General features: G+C 34.5%; 1 protein-coding gene across 1 annotated transcript in view; it reads left to right on the top strand.

The window, feature by feature from the left end:
- The window catches only part of LOC103044085 (cadherin 7a), a 261452-nt gene that overhangs the window by 178299 nt on the left and 58169 nt on the right, over window positions 1-24984 (top strand). Inside the window, exons 7-9 of the mRNA XM_022680284.2 lie at window positions 6630-6883; window positions 15105-15241; window positions 24364-24485. Coding sequence (XP_022536005.2) covers window positions 6630-6883; window positions 15105-15241; window positions 24364-24485 — 513 coding nt within the window. The remainder of the gene's footprint in view (window positions 1-6629; window positions 6884-15104; window positions 15242-24363; window positions 24486-24984) is intronic.

The following is a 24984-nucleotide window of genomic DNA, read 5'->3' as shown; positions in this document are numbered from 1 at the left end:
AGTAATCTGTTCTTTTTATTTCTGCAAATGGATCATTCTACCAAGCTATAGTCCAACAGCCTGCCGAAATTCACTCTTTTTGGTGAAAATGATCAGAAAACACAAGCTCACTAATGTTGAGTTCAGAATTATTCTTTATTTATAATGCTGAAATATGAAATCTCATAACTAACTCTCATTCTCTTAACAACCTGCTTTTTTTCTCTCTCTCAAACATTTCCCTCATTAAAGCTTATGTAGCCAGACTTATCATAAATATACTCCTATTTTGCCCTTATTACATTTATTATTTTGTTTACATATAACAATCAATTATTAAAGGTTTTGGTCTTAAGTGTAATTAACTATGGTAATCACAGAATATTGTTAAGATCCATTATTTTAATTGCTTGACGCAACTATTTTCTTATGTTATTTGTTATTAATCAGAGACTAATGTACAGCTCTGGAAAAAAAATAAGAGACCACTTCAGTTTCTGAATCAAGTTCTCTGATTTTGCTATTTATAGGTATCTTTATGAGTAAAATGAACATTGTTGTTTTATTTTAAAAACTGCAAACAAAATTTCTCCAAAATTCCAAATAAAAATATTGCCATTTAGAGCATTTATTTGCAGAAAATGAGAAATGACTGATATAACAAAAAAGATGCAGAGCTTTCAGACCTCAAATAATGCAAAGAAAACAAGTTCATATTCATAAAGTGTTAAGAGTTCAGAAATCAATATTTGGTGGAATAACCCTGGTTTTTAATCACAGTTTTCATTCATCTTGGCCTGTTCTCCTCTTTGAGTCTTACACACTGCTTTTGGATAACTTTATGCCACTCCTGGTGCAAAAATGTAAGCAGTTCAGCTTGGTTTGATGGCTTTTGATCATCCATCTTTCTCTTGATGATTTTTGTATTATATTTTCAATTTGGTAAAATCAAAGAAACTAGAGGAAAATCTTTATTAAACATTGTCAAATACAATTATAAGCACCGTATTAATGCTATGCTATATTTCTATTTTCTTCTAAACCATTATTAGATCTTTATTTGTATTTATTTTTATTTTTATATTATTTGGCTTCCACAAGATGCTGCATTTTTATTTTTTTTTCCAGAAGATTCTGCTACATTTTCAGCTAACTTTTAAGTCTCTGACTGATGCTTTGAAGTGTTGCTTCGTTATTTCTAAATAATCCTTCTTCTGTATGATGACATCTACTTTCTGAAGTGTAACAGTCCCTTTCCCAGCAAAACATCCCCACGACATAATGCTGCCACTCCCATGTTTTGCAGTCGTAATGATGTTTTTCAGATTAAAAGCCTTACATTTTTCCTCCATGTATAGTGCTGGCCATTAAGGCCAAACAGTTCAATTTTTGTTTCATCTGGGCAGAGAACTCTTCTTCAAAAGGCCGAGTCCTTGTCATGGTGTTCATGTGCAAACTTCAGTCTGGCTGTTTTTTATGCTGGCTGTGGAGTGGGGGCTACTTTCTTTTATAGCAGCCTTTTATATAAGCCTCTCTTAGGATGTAGACACTTTGGTACCTGATGCCTCCAGCTCCTCCACTGGTTCCTTTTTTGTTGTCTTTGTTTTCATTTAAACCTTTCTGACCAGAATTCGTTCAGCCCTGAGTCTTCCTGAATGATGTTTCAGCAGTTGCTTGTTGTACTTTTAGTTGTTTGGACGTTGCTGGATGTTCACTTTTCTTTCCTTTGAGGTATTTGGCTGAACACTTTCCTGTTGTACTGGCTTTAATATTTTTTATTTGTTGTAAATACAGTTAAAAATGCAAAAACTGAACTCCAAGCTTCTGCTTGTCTGATGTCATTACTAGGGATGTGCTATATCATATTGTACATAGTAATATTATCATAATTTATGAGGTTTATTGTTGACTCTGGCAGATCTGAATATATCAGCCTTACTAAAGGGAGAGAGCCAGAAGGTAACATACACACACATTTCACTGTCAGCAAACCAGCAGGTTGGGAGTCAGTGGGTTGTGGTATATATTCTTGTAGTACATGTAATTACATGCTTCTGAATGTTTAAAACTGGTATATTTAAAAATAAAGTACTACTTATACACTTATTTTGTTGCAGTAGTATATGATTGAAAGTATACAAAAAATCTAAATGTTTTTTTTTTAGATCACCAAGGATATAGTTATCACCAAAATAAAGCATACCTGTCAATTCTCCCGTTTTGGTCGGGAAACTACCGTATTTTACCCCTCTTTCCCGCTGTCCTCCCGTATTAGTATTTTCCCGCAAATTTCCCGTATTATAAAGAAAGTAAATAAACCTTATTAATGAGAGGTTATTTTATATGTTAACGCCAATCATGATGCCGGTTCAAGGAGAAAGTCCTGCCTTTCAGGAGAAACAGCCAATCAGCTTGCTGTTTTCGCGGAGCGCAGAAGAGGAGTGCTTAGTAAAATACAGCTTGTGATTAGTCAGTTAGCATAAAAAATATATGTATGTGTTGTGGATAGAAAGAATTTAGTACAATACTTCATGTTAGTAGTTTAAACCAGTTTCTGAACTCTGCTCACTGCCTCTAAATTGTGTTCTCTTTTACCGGATCCAACTGATCAGCTAATAAACATTCCTTTACTGAGTTTACCTGTTAAAATCCCTTAGCCCACTGTGGACCATAAACTCAATCATTATGTACATCCAGCAGTGTATTAGACACCTCATACCACCATATATTAAATATTAAATAAAGATTATTAATTGTGTAGGCCCCTTAGAACTGATATTTATTTATAGTTATTTTAATAATTTGGGAAAGGTAAAAGAACAAATCATAAACAAGTGAATTGTTTACATTATTACACTGCTACCTGAAATCCATTGTTGATGCATTGTTTTGTATACTTTATTGAGGAATGGATTCACTGATAGAATAGATCTGGTCCATGTCCTTTAGTAAAAGCTCATTTTGCAGAATTTGTGCACCCTTTGTTCAATTTTAAATCCATTAAAAAAACAAAAATAACATAAGAGAGTGCATTCCTACCACAAAAGTGAAGACTTCATGTAAATATCTAGAAAAGGTTTTATTTAAGCTGTAGTATAGAAATTACATATGTAGGAATGTCCACAACATTTCAGAGTCAACAAAGGTAGGCCTATTAGATTCTGGTCATATAATTGTAGTTTGTTAGTGGTTCACAGGTGGTTATTTTAGATTTCTTGTAAACCTGTCTGAACCTGTCTGAACCTAAATACTGAAACTCAGTTGGGCTGGTGGGACGGCTCAAACCGGGCGGCGGAAAATTTCCCTTATTTTTAAATTCAAAACTTGACAGGTATGAAATAGTGTGAAATGTGAAATGCTTTTTGAACACACTACAATTATTTTTATAATGCTCAGAAAAAAACACTATCAGTGAATATCTATTTTTTGGTCTATTTTTATACTTTTTATACACATTTTATCCGGTGCACTGCATTAGAAGGTGCATTAGATGACACTAGGACGGATGCCTACATCCAAGTGAGCAAGATTGTCTCCATGTTTCCCTTCTAATGGGGAAATATGTGAATCAGTCATAAAATATGCCACTGTCAAGCTAAAATGAAATGCTTACTGAATTTAATAAGCATCAGTCCAAAAAAAGTCACTTTTAATTTTTAATTTAATTTTAAATAGAATGTGATATGAGCCAAAGGAATTGTGAGTGATAAACAGCTATTTTAATACATGACTATAAAAGTAAACACATTTTCTGTTATGCAGCTCTTGCATGCAGACCCAGTTGCTATGCAAATAAATACATTAATATTGAAAAAGTACAAAATAATGTTTTTTTTTTGTTTGTTTGTTTTTTTTTATATATAAATGATGTTAAAATGAGATTCAGTGCTATTCAGTTTTCTTGGCAACCATGTTTGGTAATGTTTTGTATTTACCACACTAATTCAAATGTATAAGCATCTTCATTCAGTTCATGTTATAAATATAGATTCACTTTCAGCATCATGGCATGCAAATACCTTGTGTTTGAGTGATGTGAGCTCATGTACATTCACTGCAGTGAATACTAACCTTAGTTAAAGAGAGTGCTGAGGAGTGAGGGTGTTTGCATCACGCAAATAAAACGTTAACTGGGTAAAAAAAAAATCAAAAATCAAAGCAGATATAATTAAGCTTGATGTAATTAGAAAGAATAAGAAAAATACTGTGATAAAAAAAAAAATGTAATACAACCTTAGTGTGTGTGTGGTCATTTACTGTACCCTTCAAAATATACTATATCGCCCATTGAGTTGGAAAAAATCATAAAAGGAAATACATATAGAAAAAGAAACTACTGGTGGATGGGTTTCATTTTTAAGCCAAAAAAATTGGAGGTGGAAAAAATAATATCTCTGCAGATTTTACCTGAACCCAAGCTTTAAAATATGAAAGTGAATACTGAAAAAGTGCTGATATATTTTTCAATTATTTATTGCTGAGGGCTGTTTGATTGATTGATTAACAGAATATTAACTAATTCATTAAAAACTAAACTACAATTTTCCATGAATAATCAAAGATTTCCTCCTACTTTAGAATGAAGCTTTTAAATTTGATATTTAAATACAAAAAAAGGATGTATCACGGGCAAAATTTAATTTTATTTGTATTAGTGGATGTTTAAGAATTGTGTAAGAAACAATGTTTTAATTGTTTAATTGTTAAAGAAAAAAAAGAGAGAGAAAAAGGAATAAAAGAGAGATAGAGAAAAAGAGAAAGAGGTGGAACAACAAATGATGGGAAAGAGGGTGAGAGTTAGTTATGAGATTTAATTAATGTTTCAGCATAAATACAACAAAAGTAATCAACTTCTTGACTTACACTGCTAAATAATGAAATAGAATAAAAGTTACCTTTTGAGAATAATCTTGAATAAAGTGAATAAACATAGACCGCACTGATAAAGCGTCTTCCATGTTTTTTTTTATTTTTTTCTGTTCTTCACAATTTAAAGAAAAACAAATTGGAATGGTACAAAATGACTTAAAATGATGAAAAATACACTGACTTACATTGAAAGTTCACTATGCTTTTTTTTGTTCTCCTATACAGTTTAACAGTATATATGTATATATATATATTTTTTTGCTAATGAAGGTTTCAAGAAATATATTACAACTATAGGTAAGTTTGATTGAGTTTTCAGTTTCTTCGTTTTTGTTCCTGGAAAGCTACTGTTCAATTTCTCTTTTTCCTTTAACCTCTATCCAGAGCTCTGAAAAAAAATAAATAAATAAATGAATTAAAGATGATCATTACTGGAGCAGAAGTTCTGCACTGTTGCAACCTTTATTTTTATTTTTTCCAAGAAATTTTATTGATCACGGTGAACAGAGATACCAAAGAAATCTTTACCCACATCTCCACAGACTGTGAGGAAGTTGTAGGGGATGTGAAGGTTAAGATAATCTGCAGATATGCTCAGAAGGATCTTGTATCAGTATTTCCTATTGATGCTATTGATCACTCCCATACACTATACGCTTGCTTTGAATGGCATGCGAGCAGGTGCTGGAATATACTGCCTACACTGTACACGCTCTACATGTTCTTGAGGATGTTCTTACAGCATCGGCTTCAAGGTTTGCTGCAGATTAAAACCGTTGAAGGTAACAGAAGTAGGTGTCTTTCTAAGTTTGCTAAAGTGCAGCACCTGTGGCGAGTGTGCAAACATCACAAAGCAACAATCAACACTGCAACTTTTGCACTTGTGAGCTCTGTGGAATTCCTTTTAAAAATGCATCTAATAAACTTTCAGTAAGTGGGCAGAGTTTGGTTCGTGCTGTTAGACAATACCTTGCTGTGAAAAGTAGAAAAAAACAAACAAAAACAAATGTTATGTACAGTAAGTGCTCCCTTGAGGACGCACTGAGCGTATAGGAAACATATGTTTTTGGATCTGATCTGTAGAATAATTACCGTATTGGATTTTTTTCTTCATGGAAATTAAGAAAGGACGGCGAGACGTCGATATAAAATTGAGGAGCTCCAGCAGGTCAGATAAGCCGAGTTATTTCTCAGACGTCTCAGTTTCATTAAGCTTTTCATTCTGGGTTTCTTATTTTTATATTTTTCATTTTTCAACAATCGATAGTTTTGCCCTCACATGGCTCAGCAAAGTCAATATAAAAACTTCCAAATGCAAGATGTATTAGAGAATGGCTGAGCGTTGGTGTATGTGTGTGTGTGTGTGTGTGTGTTAAAAGAGAAACGCTGGAGGTTATTGAACTATATTGGTCTCTTTACCTTATGTTCACTGGACGACAAAGCGAGACCGAGAGAAAGAAAGAGACAAAATAGAGAGAGGGCATTTTGCGATTAACTTCTGAAATATATAAGATGGAGATATTATTATGTGGTCTCTCCCGGTCAAACAGGAGTCTGTAAGTCAGAGTGAGAACTAATTGAATCTATTGAAGCCATTCAAGGTTTCGCTTCGGCCAGAGGTATAAGGACACGCGTTCGTTTATTTATTTATTTATTTTCTGTGTAAAGTGATTACAGTGAACTTTTAACCAGCTTCTATTCCTTATCTTCAAATCTTTCCTTTTTTCATTCCTTGTCTTTTTCTCCTTTTCTAACCCTTCCTTTTTCTCCTTCTCCGCCAGCCTCTGGACTATGAAACCAAGAACACGTTCTCTCTGAGAATCGAGGCCACCAACCGGAACATCGACCCCCAGTTCCTGACCTATGGCCCGTTCAGTGACGTCACAGCCATAAAGGTTATAGTGGAAGATGTAAACGAGCCACCAGTCTTCAGCAATCCAGTCTATAAGATGACCGTGTCTGAAGCCGCCAAGGTGGGCGACATCATCGGTACAGTCACAGCTCACGACCCCGATACTGCCAACAGTGTGATCAGGTAAAAAAAAAAAAAAAAAAAAAAAAACACAGAAATGCATACACAAAAGTTGCATTTTCAGTTTTTTTCAGTTTTCTAGCAGTTGATTTGTTGGGTATCACATCATTTGGATGGTCCATTTTAGACGCCTCATAGATCATAGATGCTCAACTGCTATTCAACTTACATTCAACTGAATGTCTATCAAATACAACTAGTCTATCAATTTAGTCTATGTCTAAACCTATTAAATGTGACCCTACATCCAACTGTAACCTGAATGCTAATATTAACATTTTAGGGTTAGTTTTAGGTTTAGATGTAAGTTTTAGATAAAGGTTTGGATTAGGTTTAGGTTTTATGGTTGATTAACAATGGAGAATACTGTTGAGGTTACGCTTAGGGTTAGGGTTAGGTGTGGGTTTAGCTTCTATTGGGAATCATTTATATTCAACTTATATTCAGTTAAGGGTTAAATTGCATTTAATAGGCATTTAATTGAATGTTAGTTAAATGTTAGTTGACAATCTATGTAACATCAATGGACCATCCAGTAAAATGTTACCGTTTGCTGTTGTTTACTTTACTTTACCATCTGAGGTGATGATATATTAGTTGTGGTTGGAAGTTCATACAATACAATACAATCATGTTTGGCACTATTTTCTTTAGCGAATTGTTTGAACTGTTCTTTATCTGGGTCAGAATGAGTCAGAATTGGGCTACTTTAACTAATTCACTGATGCTAAATGTTACAAATTGTATACAAATTGAACTTGCAGCTAATTATTTGCATCCCCACAGAACAGTTTGTGGATTCAGTCAGAAATGTGTCATTTCTAAATATTTTTGGGAGGCGTAGCCACTTTGCTGATGTCTAAATGCTGCTGGAACACAAGTGTAACTGTCTACAGGGAAGCAAATTTAGCATTACCGGAGCTTCTGCTCCGGAATTGACAATGTGTGGTGTGGTAAGGTAAGGTAAGGCATTCAACTGCAATAGACTGCCCCTGCTGTAAAGCATGGTGGTGGTAGCCTCATGCTTTGAAACAGTTATAGTTTTGCAGTCAGTAGAGCTGGTGCATTGATTAATAAAGGTGGAGTAATAATATATGATAAAATATGATAGATGGTTGGAACATGGACACAATTGGAATTCAACATGAATGTTGGCCTCAAATGGCCTCAAAGACACATCAGGTATCAGTTTGTAATGGATAAAACGGAAAAACATGAAGTTTTAGGAATAACCTTTCCAAAGTCATAACCTCAACCCTATCAATAATGTGTGGACTGTGAATAAAAGTCAGGTCTGTGACAGGAAATTTGCACATATAATGCTGCAAATTCTAGCCAAAATACGTTAAAAACAAATCCAAACGGAACACAGTCTGATGATGCCTGTTAATTTTGTTTTATTATTTGAATTAATTATTTATTTATTGTTAATATGTTTTAACAAATGCTTTTTGGCATTCTTTTCAAAATGCATTGGAAGTTAAAAGTGTAGTAATTCATTAGAGACCCACTTTTCAAAGCTATTTGTATGAACAATTGACTATACAAAATCTGAAAACATGAAGGTTAAGTTGAATTAAAATTGTTCCTGTAATTAATTAATGTGTTCAAATAATTGACTCATTGTGCCATCTGCAATTTCCATTTCTTTTGCTTTTGTGACATTACTGCTATTATAAAAAGTTAATGCTGCAGCAAAAGTATTCAAGCTGTTTGACCCTGAATGCTTTCTGGAGTAAATTGCAGAGAAATGTGCAGATCATGACCAGTTTGATCACAAATACTAAGGTAAATGTGAAAAAAAAAAAAAAACATTGGTCATTGGTATGTATAATGAAAGGGGGGTATATATGATTATAAAATCTTACTGTATATGGTGTAGCTAGCTAGTTAATCGTACGATCGTTGATGATGCAGTGTTGCGCTATTAACAGCCATTAACAGACACTCTGTCAAAGTTCTCTGGAGTTCTAAAGTTAGTGTCACACCTCAGCCCATGTCTGTCATGTTTTTCTTTTTTCTTGGTTTTGTTTTCCTCCCCATGTGCTCCACTAGCACATGACCTGGTGTTTTTGTCCTTTTTCCACCCTGTCGTTAGAGTCCCCTCCTGTCTTGTTTGTTACCCCGCCCCCTTGTTACCAGTCCCAAGTGTTCCTCACCCTCTTCATGTATATAATCCCCTTTGATTCAGTGTTCCTTCTCAATTTTTTGTTTGTCTGATTTGCTTCTTGGTGAATTCTTTGTATTTTTGTATGCTTGTATGCTCTCATCAGGTCTGCTGGTTTTTCGTGCTGATTGTTTTGTGTTTCTTGTTTTTAATCTGTTTAGTTTTCTTAGTGTTGTTACTTGTGGCCTAGTTTTCTTAGTTTGATTTCCGTTGTCTGTTTTTCACATTTGTTTTTTTTTTTTTTTTAGTTTTGTTTATTCATTTCTTATTCTTATTTCTACCTGTGTTTGTTTTCTGTTTATGTTTTTAGTTGTCTTTTTTCATTTAATTGTATATTACCTGCATTTACGTCCATCTTATCATCCTTCTGTCTGTGACAGCTAGTGTAAAATGGCTTAAATGTGATCTAATCAGTTGTTTGAAAATCAGCTAACATGAACTGTGAACAGAGCTGTGCTCCTGTGTGGTAAATTGGTGGTAAAGTAAATATGTTTGTTAATAATACAATACATACACTGCCCTTTAATTTTGGTGAAACATGGGAATTACAGGACAAATTGTGTATCCAGTCAAAAATATGTTTCTGGTCCTTTAGGCTGTACTGTAAACTCAAAAATGACACGAGAAGGGGGCGGGTCCATAAAATATAAGAGAATGGAACCACAGTCTCTATGTTTTCTACAGTCATCGGTATAGTACATACTTAGCAACCTGATTTTTTAGATAACCCTTTAAAAACCCTTTTGGGATCCAAGTGGTTCAGTGGGCTAAGAATCCCAGTGATGCTGCTTGCCATTGGCTGCTGGAGCACAATTGGTTGATGTATCTAGTACTAAGCAGTGCCAATGGCAATGTGTGCTTTAAAATCCCCATGAAGACTCAGGACCCAATCTTACCACCCGCCAGCAGTCTATTTTTATGCCTCTCACTTGAATCATTTAATAGCAACGGTGCATACATCGGTAAATATATCTATGCAGATGGGCGTGGCGGTCTAAAAAAGAGGTGTGTTCAGTTAAATTTCTGGCATATTGCTAGCTTGGCATTGTACAACCTAGTCTACAGTCAACAGTCAGATGTGTATTGCTATCTTGGCAGTAAATTGTGAACACAGGTGCAATGCACATGCACATACACCCCCGCTTGTTATGCACATCCTATAGGGCGTGCCTGTTGGCAGCTAAACAAATTTTTACATCAACAATAAACATAATTCAAAATAAAACATTATTCTACATTAACTTGAAATGTAAGTCATTATCATATTAATGTTACTTGTTACTGTTTATTCATTTATGAGTGGAATTCAAGGGCCTGCTCTTGCACCTTTACAGCAAGAATGAGCAGGTCAGTTTTCTATGCTGAGAAGCTTTGGACAGGTCCAGGGAGCTGCACCCCTAAAATAGCAATGCCCTAAAATCAGAGCCATACCTGTTAAGCCAGCCCAACCAAGGTTCAGTATCTCTTACATTTTAAGACAAGTTTACAAGAAACCTAAAATACATTCTGTAAACACAAACTACAATTAGATTATCAGAATCTGATAGGCCTACCTGTGTTGGCACTGATAAATACAATTCTTTTAATTCAGCCTGAATTAAAACAGATATTTACATGAAGTCTTCACTTTTTTGGCAGGAAAGCACTCTCTCTCCTTGGATCCACCCATCTCTCTGATTTGTTGTTCCAGGGTTATTCCTGCTCTGTTATTATTTTAATATACTACGGAAAATGTATGGGAAAATACTAATATGGGTGGACGACAGGAAAGAGGGGTAAAATATGTTTGTTTCCCGACCAAAACAGAATGGTCAGAGCGCACCTGGCTCTTAAAGGGAATGGCAAGTAAATTAAGGATTGGTTTATTTGACATTATGCCCAAAACACACCCATAAAAGTTGTACTTTTCTAGTCGTTATGATAGCAAAAACACAGTAACACACTCTAAATCAAGCTTCATAGTGTGCAGTTGACAGATCGCCTACAGATCACTAAAATAGGGCCCTAAGACATTTATAATCTGAATCTGGGAAAGTTTTTAAGTTTAATATTTAAGGCTTTGAATGAGTCAGTTTGGTGATGGACAGGAGGAACAAGTGCATAAAACAAAGCTTCAGGCCATGCTGTGTCAGAAAGGTTAAAAAGGCAGGTTATCTCCAGCTCTACACCTTTCTGCCTCTCTAGCCTGAAACGCTGAGGATTACAGAAGGAGCAGGCAGACACCTGCTTGGCTGCCACGTGAAAAAAAGAAAAGCCCCAGTGTCTTTGATTCCCCACTAGAAAGAGTCTAGCTGAGTTTCAGAACCACTGGAGCAGCAGGGGGCTGCAGACGTCAACTGTGACAATTCTGATCAAAACTTCAGTGTGGATTTTTCTGATAAAATCTGATAAAATCTAATACTTTTATTATGAAAAGAATTATATACATTTTTATTGTTGATGGGTGTAATGGTGTGGACCCATTAAAACAAACCAAACATCGCCTAAATTATACCACTTATTTAAGTATTGTTGCTGACCCTGTGCATCCCTTAATGTTACCTTACTAACCCATCTTTTACAAACATTTAACTCATGTAATCTTCATGCATGGCTAAATGATTAATAACAGTATCATTCCAGGCCAAGTTGTTCTGTGTGGGCAAGGACCCGTTAGACTGGCTTAGGGTTTTTTTTTTTCATTTTTTAAATTGGTAAATCAGGACCAGGAGGTGCATGGCATCTTGTAATAATTATGCGACTCTTGCTGTCATTGGGTGTGTCTGGTTTTAAATCTGCTCCATGTTTTATCTGAGTTAGCAACTTACCATGCTAACCTGTAAATATGAGCCTACTAATCTTAGGGAATCTCACAATCAATACTATGACGTTATGTTGTCCATTATAATGATGATATCACAATACTGTGATAAACTCAATATATAGTACCAGTTGAAATATGGTTCTATAGAAAATACTTTAAGAACTTTGAAAGTATCATAGCAGACAAATCATTAAATATCTTGGGATCTATTTGAAATGAAATATAACTTAAAGTAAATGTAAGAAAGACATATATTTTTTGTATTTCTTGTCCCAATTTTTTTTATTTGTTTATAATATGGTGAGTGTAGCTAAATAACATTAATGACATTAAATCGCTTTATTTTAGATCGTCTTAATATTTCTAAAAAAATACTGAACATATTGTGTATTTTATCCATGTAGAATACATTTTGTATTTGTATTGCCTTTTTATTAGAAATTTATCTAATACTTATAAAACATACAATTGTTTAAACATCAAAAAAATGAATGCACAAACATGATTGCTTAAAATCAGATCGAAAGCTTAAAAAATGGCCACTTTTCTTCATATCTAATCTAACCGTTAAAGAAACTGGTTTAGAGTAGATACAGCAACACCAGCCGCACTCAACCCTCTACAGAAGTTGTAAAAGTATAGGAGCACCCTGGGGCCCGGAACAGTATCATCTCTTTAACTGCGTTAGCCAGACAAATTCAGTTTGTAGAGACATGGTGGATCCGAATAACTTGGCAGACGACATCATGGCTTATGACACTGGCATTTATCTGGGCCAGATGGCATGTCTCGCTCTTGTCTTTTCCGCTACGGCGGCAGATCCTAAATGCTCGGCTTTCGCTGAGAAGGGCATTCCCTCTGGAAGGTCTGCAGGAGCCGTGGCATTCAGAAAGTACAGAGCGAGCCTAAAAACCGGCGAACTGTGCCGACGCTCCCCAGAGGGCTTTAGCAATCGCAGGCTAATTGAAGGAATATTGCAAAGCGCTCCATCTTGGGCAGTCGTGATTGTCAGTAATTTTAATCTGAAAATCAAATTAGATGACCATTGTGGTTATAAATTGCCTCTCCGCACGTTCTCTCTTACCGCTGTATGCTCATTTGCACAGAATAGAATTTACAACACTAAGCAGAAAGCTTTCAAACCCACCTCCCTCCCCCCAACCACCTCAAAGAGTCTCACTGTATTCCGTAGATGTGATATCTGTTGAACTCGGGTGAACTTCAAGGCCTTTTTTTTCTGGTAATCTGCGCGTCTCCGCGGCCGAAGCCACTTTTTACTGAAGCAATCCAAACATTATGCATTGTATCTAAAGGGGCAGATGGCATGAAATCTGAAAGTAATTCATAATTAGTAAAGAAGCTACTTGTTGATAGCAGTTTTTAATTGGGCTTTGAGTTGCAGGAGACGCGAGCGTCAGACTTGCTAATCAGGTGGATCATCTTAATGACTGCAGCATCTGCTGATAGATAAGGACTGAATGAAAGGCTAGACATCGGCTCAGTGTTGAATGGGTTTTTTATGAGGAGCGAAACCTCCTGAGTGACAAGCTCTCATTACGGCATGCACGCAAGCATGCATGCACGTGCATACACATATACACACACATACATACATACGCATATAGAGAAAAACACACACATACACAATATTCTTTGCTTAGTTATGTTGTTTTTGCATAATGTATAGCATAGACAATATACAGTGAAGGAAATAATTATTTCATCCCTTTATGATTTTGTAGTAGTTTAATTTTAACAGTGAGAGATATCAAAAGAGAATATCAAAAATAAAATCCAAAACATATATGAATTTATTTGCATTTTGCAGAGAGAAATAAGTATTTGATCCCCAACCAACCATTAAGAGTTCTGGCTCTTCCTACAGAACAGTTAGACGCTCCTAATCAACTCGTCATCCTAATTAAAGACAGCCGTTCTAAATTGTCACCTGTATAAAAGACTCCTGTCCACAGACTCAATAAATCAGTCAGACTCTAACCTCTACAACATGGGCAAGACTAAAGAGCTTTCTAACAATATCAGGGACAAGATCATAGACCTGCACAATGCTGGAATGCGCTAAAAAAAACATAAGTACGACAACTTATAAGTACGACAATAGTAAGAAAATGAAAGAAACACAAAATGACTTACTCAACATCTATCTGGGACTCCATGCAAAATCTCACCTCACAGGGTATCCTTGATCATGAGGAAGGTGAGAGATTGGCCTAAATCTATACTTGTTAATGATCTCAAGGTAGCTTTGACCACAGTCACCAAGACACCAAACCATTGGTAACACATTACGCCTTAATGGATTAAAATCCTGCAGTGCCCGCAAGGTCCTTCTGCTCAAGAATGCACATGTGCAGGCCTGTCTGTAGTTTACCAATGAACACCTGGAAATGAGGTAAAAATTTAGCTCTTTGTCATTAACTTAACTGCTAAATTTGACACAAAGAACACTGTCCCCACTGTCAAGCATGAAGGTGGGAACATGATAATTTGTGGGTGTTCCTCTGCTAAGAGCACAGGAAAACTTCAGCATATCTTCCACCGGGTCTTCCAGCATGACAATGACAAAAGACATACAGCCAAGGCAACAAAGGAGTGGCTCAAAAAGAAGCACATTAAGATCATGGAGTGGCCTGACCAGTCTCCAGACTTTAATCCCAGAGAAAACTAGGGAGGAAGGTGAAGCTCCAAGTTGCCAACAACAACCTTAAACTTTTAAAGATTTAGAGATGATCTGCAAAGATGAGTGGAACAAAATTCATCCTGACATGTGCACAAACCCACAAAAAAAGAAAATGATGTGCTTACCAACAAGGGTTTTGACACCAAGTATTAAGTCTTGTTTGCCAGAGGGATTAAATACCTTTTTTTCAAATTTCTTTCTGCAAAATGCTAATAAATGTATATAATTTATATATTTGTTATTTATATATTTTGTTTTAATTTCTTAAGAATTCAGGGTTATTCAAAATTGTTTATTCTGCTTTGGTTGGAGTAACTGTCTCTACTGTCCAGGAAAAGTGGTCTAGCACTGCTGAAATTGCAGGGAAAATGCCTATTTATATTTACTAGGTTTGGATTGTGCAGCTGTACATGTGTCAGAACATTAAACACCATTGAATTTGAACAGCCTCCACAGGAGCTGCCTGGATATCTGCCTGGATTTTTATTTATTTTTACTTTTTTATTTAACCTTTTTTTTATTTGACCTCTCTACTGCCTCTTTTTTTTTTTAGGTACTCTATAGACCGGAACACAGATCTGGAGCGGTACTTTAACGTGGATGCTACGTCTGGAATCATCAGCACGGCCAAGCCTCTGGACCGAGAGATCAACTCAGTCCACAACATCACCATCTTCGCCATGGAAAGCCGTGAGTATAGAGTTCCTACACGAGGAAAGGTTAACACAGTCGAGTCCCACTTTATAATAAGTGTCTCTAATAACTGTGTAATTACACATAAACAATACATGTAATAACAGTGTAACTACTGGCAAAGTAAACATTGTTACAGATTGATTACAGTTTGTACAGGGTGTGTAATTACACGTGTGCCAGTGCCCATCTTCTGCCCATCTTCCCATAGTAAAAACTATGTTTTTTTTGTATATTTAAAAACAATTGCAGCCCTAATTATGTACTAGACAAGAGCTGTTGTTGTTGGTTATTAGTTTATACACAATCAATTACACCCACATGCACACACCCACCCACACACACACAAACACACACACTATTACATGTGGCAGAATGAAAAAGTTTGGTCCAAAAAGAATGGTCCAAAATACCCTTTAACCAGGAGCCAGACTCTCGTTGAAAGCTATAGGAAACATTTAAAGGCTGTTATTTCGGCAAAAGGAGGATCTACTAAATATTGAGGTAATTTTTGCTGGGGTGCCCAAATTTATGCACCTGCCTAATTTATTTTAAATAATTATTGCACACTTTCTGTAAATTCTATAAACTTCATTTCACTTCTCAAATATCACAGTGTGCATCTGCTATATGATATATTAAATTGAAATTGCTGATCTGAACAACCAATGATTTATAACAGAAAATCATGAAAATGATCAGGGGTGCCCAAAAATTTTTTATACTGCTGTAACATAATTTCATGTGACAGTTAACACACGCTATGACATGTGAAAGTACACTTGCCCTATTACATGTGAGTCAAATTCCACACTGACACGTGTGCATTTACTTAACATATAACTAGAAAAATCTGTAACAATGCATATATATTTCCAGTATTTACTAGTAGTAGTTATTACATGTATTATTAATGTTTAACAACACAGTTATTAGAGGCACTTATTATAAAGTGAATCACAAAATATTTCATATTTTCTCATTTTTACATCAACTTAAAAGTTTTTTAAGGGACCAAAAGCATGACTTGTATTTGCTGTTTAGTTATTTTAATCAGATACTGTAATTACATTCCAGGGGCTCAAATCAATGGGTCACAACAACACTGAAATAACTAACCAAGTCCTTTAGTTATTAGAAAAATAATAAAATAAAATAAAAAAGGGAAAGTGTACTGATGCATTGTGTTTGGGGGACAGGGGGATAATTGAAAACCACTGGGTTAATGGAAAATTTAGTGAATTTTCAATTTAATTGAAACAATCTATGTCTAATTTCTGAACACATTCTCAATCAGCCTTTTTTTAAAAAAAGTCCCAAAAAGTATTTTTTGGCTTAAAAAGTAATAGTTTTGCCCAGTGGACATCCTGTTTTACTAAAAAATCTCCAGTCCAGTCACCATGAATCCAAAAAAAAACCCCAACATAATTCAGTAAGCATGATCACTGATTGATCTGCTGTATACAGTGCTGAACAGGTCTTAGTTCAACTATATATTTAGATTCAAATTCAGGTTCAGATTACTATATTTGTCCCCATAGAGGAATTCAAAAGGAATAGAAAGTGGCTCAAGAGCACACACCTCCAAAAAAACACATATAATTACACACGCAATACATATATATTCACAGATGCTCATAATTTATGCATAAGGAATTGGCATCAGTACTTACAACCAATCAGTTCTTAGCATTAACCCTTTCCGACCTAATTTATGTTCCAGTGATGAAAAATATTTAAAAATGCTCTTTTCTGCCTATAATGCACTCAAAAAAGAGGTTCAGCAAATAAATAAGTAAAAGAACAAATAAATAAAAATAAAATACATTATTTGTATTGTTATTTTAATTGCAGTGGAATGATTTGTTTAGCATGTTATTTTTTGTTATTTTTTATATTATATTTATATTATACACTTTAGAATACCTTTTAGTAAAATACTCTTAACTAATTATACAGAAATACGAACAAAGCATTAGTTCACCACTATTGAAGATCAACAAATGTTTACACATGACAATTAGTTATCAGCATTGATATCCATATTTAGTCATTTTAACAAATCATTAGCTCATCAGAATGTTAACATTAATAAATCACTAGTATTAAAAATTTTAACCTGATGAATGTTTATTAAATGCAGTTAATGTTGCCAGTGTGTTTATTAGTATATACAAGTATGTTAGCAACGTTTTGGTTTCTTATAATGTGAAAAATAATAGTTATTAATCATTAGTTAATGATATATAAATCAAAAAAGTTATTATAAAGTGTTAACCTTATATAACATATATATATATATATATATATATATATATATATATATATATATATATAACTTATATAACTATATATATATATATAACTTATATAACTATATATATATATATATATATATATATATATATATATATATATATATATATATATATATATATAAACTGCTGTTTGACTGGATGATATATGTCTGTTCTGGTGCCCAATATGTCTCAATCTGTGCGCAAGAATACACAAAAAGAGAAAAAGACGGATGTTGTCCATTGCAGTGCACACAGCGTCTGAAAGGGTTAAGGAGCTAAACTGCCCTGGGGAGGAAGGTTATCTTCTTCCTCCTCTGTATCCTGAAATTTGCTTTGTTTTAAATCTTTAAAACCAAGTGACAAATTGCAAAACAATAAAATAAATGCAAATAAAAATAAAATGTATGTGGACACTAGTATCTTGATTTGATTACAGACAGATGTATGCTAGAAGTCATGGGAAAGCAGTATACAAAATGATGAAGTGGCAAAATGTTCGTTATGATCTGTTACTACTTTACACGACTTGGGAATGCCCACACCTGTATAAGTTGTGAGGTTTTGTCTTGTGAATAAGGTTGTACACTGGCCAGTGTGCTCATGGCAAGGCAAATTGAATTATCAGAGATTTAGTGAGGTCTGATAGTGGGTGTCAGATGGATCAGTTAGCAGGTTAAGAGCACAGTTTTGCTCGAAATATTGCAATGCACACAACATTATAGGTGACATACCAGAGTTCAAAAGAGGACAAATTGTTTGGTCACGTCTTGCTGGCGCATCTGTGACCAAGACAGCAAGTCTTTGTGATGTATCAAGAGCCACGGTATCCAGGGTAATGTCAGCATACCACCAAGAAGGACGAACCACATCCAACAGGATTAACTGTGGATGCAAGAGGAAGCTGTCTGAAAGGGATGTTCGGGTGTTAACCCAGATTGTATCCTAAAAACATAAAACCTGCTTCCCAAATCACGGCAGAATTCAACTCTCCTGTTTCCTCCAGAACTGTCCGTCAGGACAATAAATTATTGTGATCTAAAACCAGGTTTCAGTTCCTGTACAAACAAAGCCGTTAAACCACCTAAAAACCTTTTTTTACTTGTTTATGAATCTTCCTCCTTTAACAAGTCTAGCAAGACCTGCTGCAGACATGATGCAACCAGTCATTTTGTTCTTAATCTTAACTATTTACTTTTTTATGACATTTTATTTTGATCTCTTATGGTATTTTTTGACCTCAAAACATTGTCACGTTGTGTATCTGTTCTCAGCAGCATATTCAGGGTTACATAAAGCATACGACCTTAAGAAAGCTTCAGTGTCTAACCCTGTCACAATAACATCTGGCTTTTCTCTAAGCCAACACCGTTTTCATTTTTTACACCTTTCTGAGTTTCTTATTTTCATTTTATTGCGCTCAATCCCAGTGCACTGTTTAATTCTCAAAACACTACAGCATCTCTCCCAAACGCCTGAGGACACTGTAGATCCTTCAACGGCAAATATTGTCAGTTCACATGTATTGAAGATGTCTGCTCAATATACTGAAAACTCAAAATACAGGACTTTTATGCTTCATCATTCTAAATTTTATAATAAACAAATAATAAATGACATTCAGTGAGATAATAGTGTGCTATGAAGGGCTCCTTTATAAAGGGTGTATACATCAATCAATCAATCAATTGACCTTTATTTAAACTCGAAGGAACATAGAGGGTGGCCTTCATTTACATGAATTATGTATTTATTTAAATAAATACATAATAAAAAGCCGCATTTTAATAAGATATTATAAAAAAATATATAAAACAAATAAGGTAAAAAAAATATTTATTAGTAGGAATCATAAAATCATATGTAAAAAAATCAAAGGTAATAAAACAAATAAAATGCAACTACAGATGAATAAATAAAACTAATCACATAAAAGAGTCAAATATAAATAAATAGCAAATAAAAACAATGAAAGTAAAGAAAGAAACAATAAAAGAAATGTAAAAAAAACAGCAAAAACAACCCAAAATTAAAAACCAGTTAACTATAATAATAAAATAATAATAATGAAATCAGCTAAAACAGTGGTGATCTATCTATCTATCTATCTATCTATCTATCTATCTATCTATCTATCTATGTTAATGCCAACTGATAGAAAAGACGAAAGTAAAATTTTGACAGTATAAATTAAGGTAGATTCACTATTTGACAAACAACAGGCAACTATTGCCCTTTCTATTTATGTCTTTTAAGTATTTAGAACCTAATTAAAACTTGTGTAACTTTTGTGTAACTGTAAAAAACTACTTTAACTTCTGCTTACACTAAAATATACTAAAATATATTTTTTTCTTTTTTCAGGTACAGTATGTCCTATGCTCACCCTTGTTTTTTTCTCTATTAAAGGTTGTGTCCGGTGTTCTGCTATAAGATAATAAGCATTTTAACAGTGTGCTGCTGCTGCTGTGTGGCTCATATGGACATTTAGAATATGAATATCACATTTTGACATTTTGCATTTACAAAACTGAGCAGTAAAGTACATGTGGATTAGGATGTCAGGGCTGTCATACATCACTATGCTTATTTAGTCTCTCGGGATTGGCCGTGACCCATTGACAACGGCGAATAAGAGCCGGGATGCTGACGAAGGCGTGGGGTGGGCATGTCGGCTGTCGAAATATGCAAATGTGATTTCCCCTGACAGCCGACAGGTGCAGCGCGTATAGAAGACTGTACAGATTGTACAGCAGTTTCAAGGACAAAGGTGGCTTCCCACTCAGTGTTTATTAGCATATGTGCTGGCTGGACACAGAAACTGACCTTAGGTTTAAACTCGCTCACATTCTTATTAGTTTCACTTCTTTTCTTTTTCTTTAAATTAATTAACAACCTGGATATTCCTCCTCCTAAACTGTTAAGGAAACAGCACACACACACACACACACATATAGTCTTAAGAAACGTATTATAAGCTTTACTGTTGGATACTAAGAAAATGTGTAGACATGGTATCTCAATGCACCCGTGTGTCTCTTTTGAGAGACTATGAGTTGCATATTTTATGGAAGTTACTGTCAGCGATTAGAACTAGGCCCTTCAGTGGGGGAGGGGCTTATGCTAGGCCTACACCCACACCATTACATAAATTACTGGGTTTATGTACTCTAATATAGAGTTTATTAGATGATTTATTAGTGTTATTTGTATAAGGAGTTCTATATAGTATTTATCGAAATAAAAAAATGTATAATTCTTTTTTTGTTCTTCTTTTTATAATTCTTACTTTATTCCACTGGTTCTTTAGGTCTATATAGAACCATTTACTATAACAAGGCACACTAGGGGTTGGGAAGGTTTATAGTCGAAGGTGTCAAGTAATTAAGTACAAATACTTACCCTAGATTACTTTACTAAAGTAGAAATTATGGTTATCCATGCTTTACTGGAGTAATTATTTTTTAGATTAATTCAAAATTTAAGATTCAAGATTTAAGATTTTTATTGTCACGTCACATAGTATAGGTGTACATGTAAGTGAAAAACTTGGGTGCAGATTCCCACCAATGTGCAGAGAACAATATTTACAAGAAGAAGAATAAAATAAAATATAATATAAAATAAGACATGCAGATAGCTTTACAGTATAAACACTAAACACAATACACTTAATAACAATAAACATAATAACTTACACTATAGACAAATATTGCATGGAAATATGTTAAGTAAGACTGATTAAGTAATATATGATGCTATGTAGATATGCAGATATCTAGAGTGTGTGCGTGGAAGTGAGGATATAGTCCAGCAGGTGACAGAATAACTATGAGTTAGTGCAGGTAAGGAATGAGTTGAGTGGGAAGTACAGGGGGAAGAATGCTGTATAATATGGGAAATAATTTTTACTTTTACTTTTTACTTTCTACTCCATACATTTTAAAAATAGCCTCGTTACTCCTATTTCATTTCAGCTTGTTTTCATTCTGACTAATCATGAGATGAGAAGTATAAACATATATCATTCCGACACCCTATTTTGTTATATATATACGATCCATCGCACCTGAACACATCACACCCACACTCCAGCAAGAACATAGCAGACGTATGCAGTCTAGTATGAAGATGATCTGTTGCAGAGACTCAATGATCCTTAATATATTTACATTCTGCTAAAATACATTCATTTCCAAAGAGCATATATGCAGCTGAAACAGGAAGCCTAGTGCATCCCAAATTATCAACATTAACATTTTAATACAACATTATAGTCATTATGGCTTTTAGAAAAATGTGTTTTGGGTTTTGGAGAGGGGGGTGATAATGCACACTAGGGTCCTGTGGCACAGCCTAAGGTTTTTCCCCTTCCATTACTTTTACTTTTATACTTTAAGTAGTTTTGAAAGCAGTACTTTTGCACTTTTACTTGAGTAAAAAGCTTTAGTTGATACTTCAGCTTCTACAGAAGTATTTTAAACCCTAGTATCTATATTTCTACCTGAGTAATGCATGCCAATACTTTTGTCATCTTTGGTTAAGGTGTATTTGTATAGAAAGTTATTCATATATTGTAATATTGTTCCTCATATTCTATTCTAAACATTTGAATTGTAGCTTTGAATTAATTGGTAATGGAATGTATTTTTTGTTTCTTAATCTTTACTAGAATAACTTGAATAGAATATTTGAATCATGCCCACAGGTTGACTACTGGTTTAACATGAGATGAACTAAGATTCAAACATCATGTCATGGGGAGGGCATTCTTGAAACAAATGGAAAACTACCTTTTTGAACATATTTAGCATTTGTTTTTTTTACCTTTTTTTAAACCTTTTTTTACCTATTGCAATTTATTACCAAAACAAAAAACATCAGACACAGGAATTTTAATGTAAAATATGTAATTGTAAAATTGCACTTGAATAGATAAAGATAATAGAAAATATCTCTTCTTACAAGTAAAAGTCCTTATTTTCCTCATTTCTTCTTCTAAGCCCTCTCCTTCAGTTCCAACTAAACTCGTTATCTAATTGGACGATAGTGTTTTGACTCACTAATAGATTTTCTCCTTTGCTCGTGTCAGAAACAATTAGCCACTGTGATGAATTCTGTGTTAGACACTGTTACACAGTTTGAGTTGATGCTTCTGTTCTGTTTCTGTTACCAAGCAACAAGCAAAAATGTATATTGAGACATATATGCTTATATTATAAAAAGAAATCTGCCTGTGATGTAAACAAATTTTTCTTTTTAAGATTTCTTAAAATAAGCATTCTTAAAGTCTCAAAATATGTAATTTGCTTTGACTTGAATCAAGCTTAAGTCGATTTTTTGGCCTAAATTTGGACACAAAATCAGAAAAACTCAATTTTGTGTGCTTATTATAAGTTTAAATTACTTAAAATAAGGTGACACTTCTAAAAAATGCATTATTCCTAGACATCAATAAGCCACCATTATTCTCATTATAAGATTATACTATCTTACATTTACAATTCTTGGTAAGACAAAATTTCTTATCAGTGAAAAATATTTTTGACCTAAACTTAGATACTTTCACTTGCTAAGATGTTTCCAGCGTAGTTTATATTTTGTTGAAACCGAAGAAAGTTACAACAAATGGTACCATCCTCAAAGCATTTATTTGAGAATTAGAATTAATTGCTCATTGTTTTTCAAGTTTTTTTTTTTGCTAAAACACAATTTTGTAAACTAGGCTGGTTTTATCAAAAAAACCACCCAACACCCAATGTATCCTGTAAAATGAAGCAATGCAACCAAAACTACATATAGTATTATCAACATCAAACTTTTGCACCAAATAACACACACTTTATTCATATTAGCAGATTTATGTCAAACCAGTTACACACTGTTGGGAGTAATAGAAAGCACTCCCATCTTTAGTAAGCTTTGTCATAATACTGAAAAAGTTCACATTGTAAAACAAATATTTAGACTGTTCACATGCATATACATATTTGCAGATACACACAGACACACACACATACATGCTGCTGTCATTTTTTTTTTCACCAAACAAGTCAGTGCAACATATTTACAGCAGATATACATGTCCAGATAACAGAGGCGACAGTAAAACTGCTAAAGTTGGGCTGCACTCTGTCCAGCCTTTCACATTGTCAGCCCATTGTTCATGACATAATCTCTCTCTCTCTCTCTCTCTCTCTCTCTCTCTCTCTCTCTTTCTCTCCCTCTCACTCTCTCTCTCTTTTCTCTTTCTATCTATTTATATGTTCATCTATCTTTTTTTTTTTACTTCAAAACTAGGCACTTTAGTGGAGCAGGGGCTTATGCTAGACCCACACCCACACTCAAATTACTGGGCATATATAGAATATATCGACATTAACAAAATGTATAAACATTTAACCAGGCAAAGACCCTTTTCTTATTCCAGACTCTATTACTTTATTCCACTGGTTCTTTGAGTATTTCATAGGCCTATGTAGAAGCATTTACTTCAAGAAGGCAAACCAGGTGCTGTGGTGGTTTGCAGTGTATTTCTACAGGCTGTATATATTTAAATAGTGACACATACTACAGTATATATTGTGGATAGATTTTTGGAAGCATTGTAGCTTTGGATAGATTGGATACAATGGATTGTATCTTTTTTGAATGGATTCTATACCATATTTTGCCTTAGTTTCCTTATGCACTGCTCTCTCTCTCTCTCTCTCTCTCTCTCTCTCTCTCTCTCTCCCTATGTATCCATATGGTTCTCACTTTCTTTCTTTCTCTCTCTCTATTTATATATTTATATGTTTTTTTTTCTCTTTCTTTTCTCAGAGGATCCATCTCAGGTGGGAAAAGGCATAGCCATCATCACCGTGATGGACATCAATGACAACGCTCCAGTCTTTGCTATTGAATATGAGACACGGGTGTGTGAAAATGCACCACCTGGGAAGGTAAATAATAGTCTAATACATTCATTTTAAATACGTGTGTGTTTGTACGGGTGTGTGTGTGTGTGTGTGTGTGTGTGTGTGTGTGTGTGTGCGCGCGCATATGCAGCAAATTGCAGCCTTTACCCTATTATGATAATTATCTTTCATTCGTTCCTCTGCGTCATCCACAACATAACTAAATGGGTACACCATCTTCTCTCAGTTTTTAAGAAGAGGGTGCTATATTATGGGATGTATTATGACCAGCATCATTGAATCACGTTATGGTAAAAAGGGGATATATTTGTGGTACACCTGTCTTGTCCTGAACGTAATATGCACTCATGCGTACTGAAAAATAAGGGGGTTTTGTTGGGGGTGGGGGGACTAGATAAATAACAGAAGTCGGCTTTGATTCACCCACAGGAGATGCAGGTCTGTACGGCTGAGCGCCGCTGTGCATTACATATGAGTTATTTAGCATTTGCCCTTTTTCTAGCTAAATGACTGAATATATCAC

This window comes from Astyanax mexicanus, chromosome 1 (genome assembly GCF_023375975.1).
Source record: "Astyanax mexicanus isolate ESR-SI-001 chromosome 1, AstMex3_surface, whole genome shotgun sequence".
Classification (NCBI taxonomy): Eukaryota; Metazoa; Chordata; class Actinopteri; order Characiformes; family Acestrorhamphidae; genus Astyanax; species Astyanax mexicanus.
This window is presented reverse-complemented; position numbering and strand designations above follow the sequence as displayed.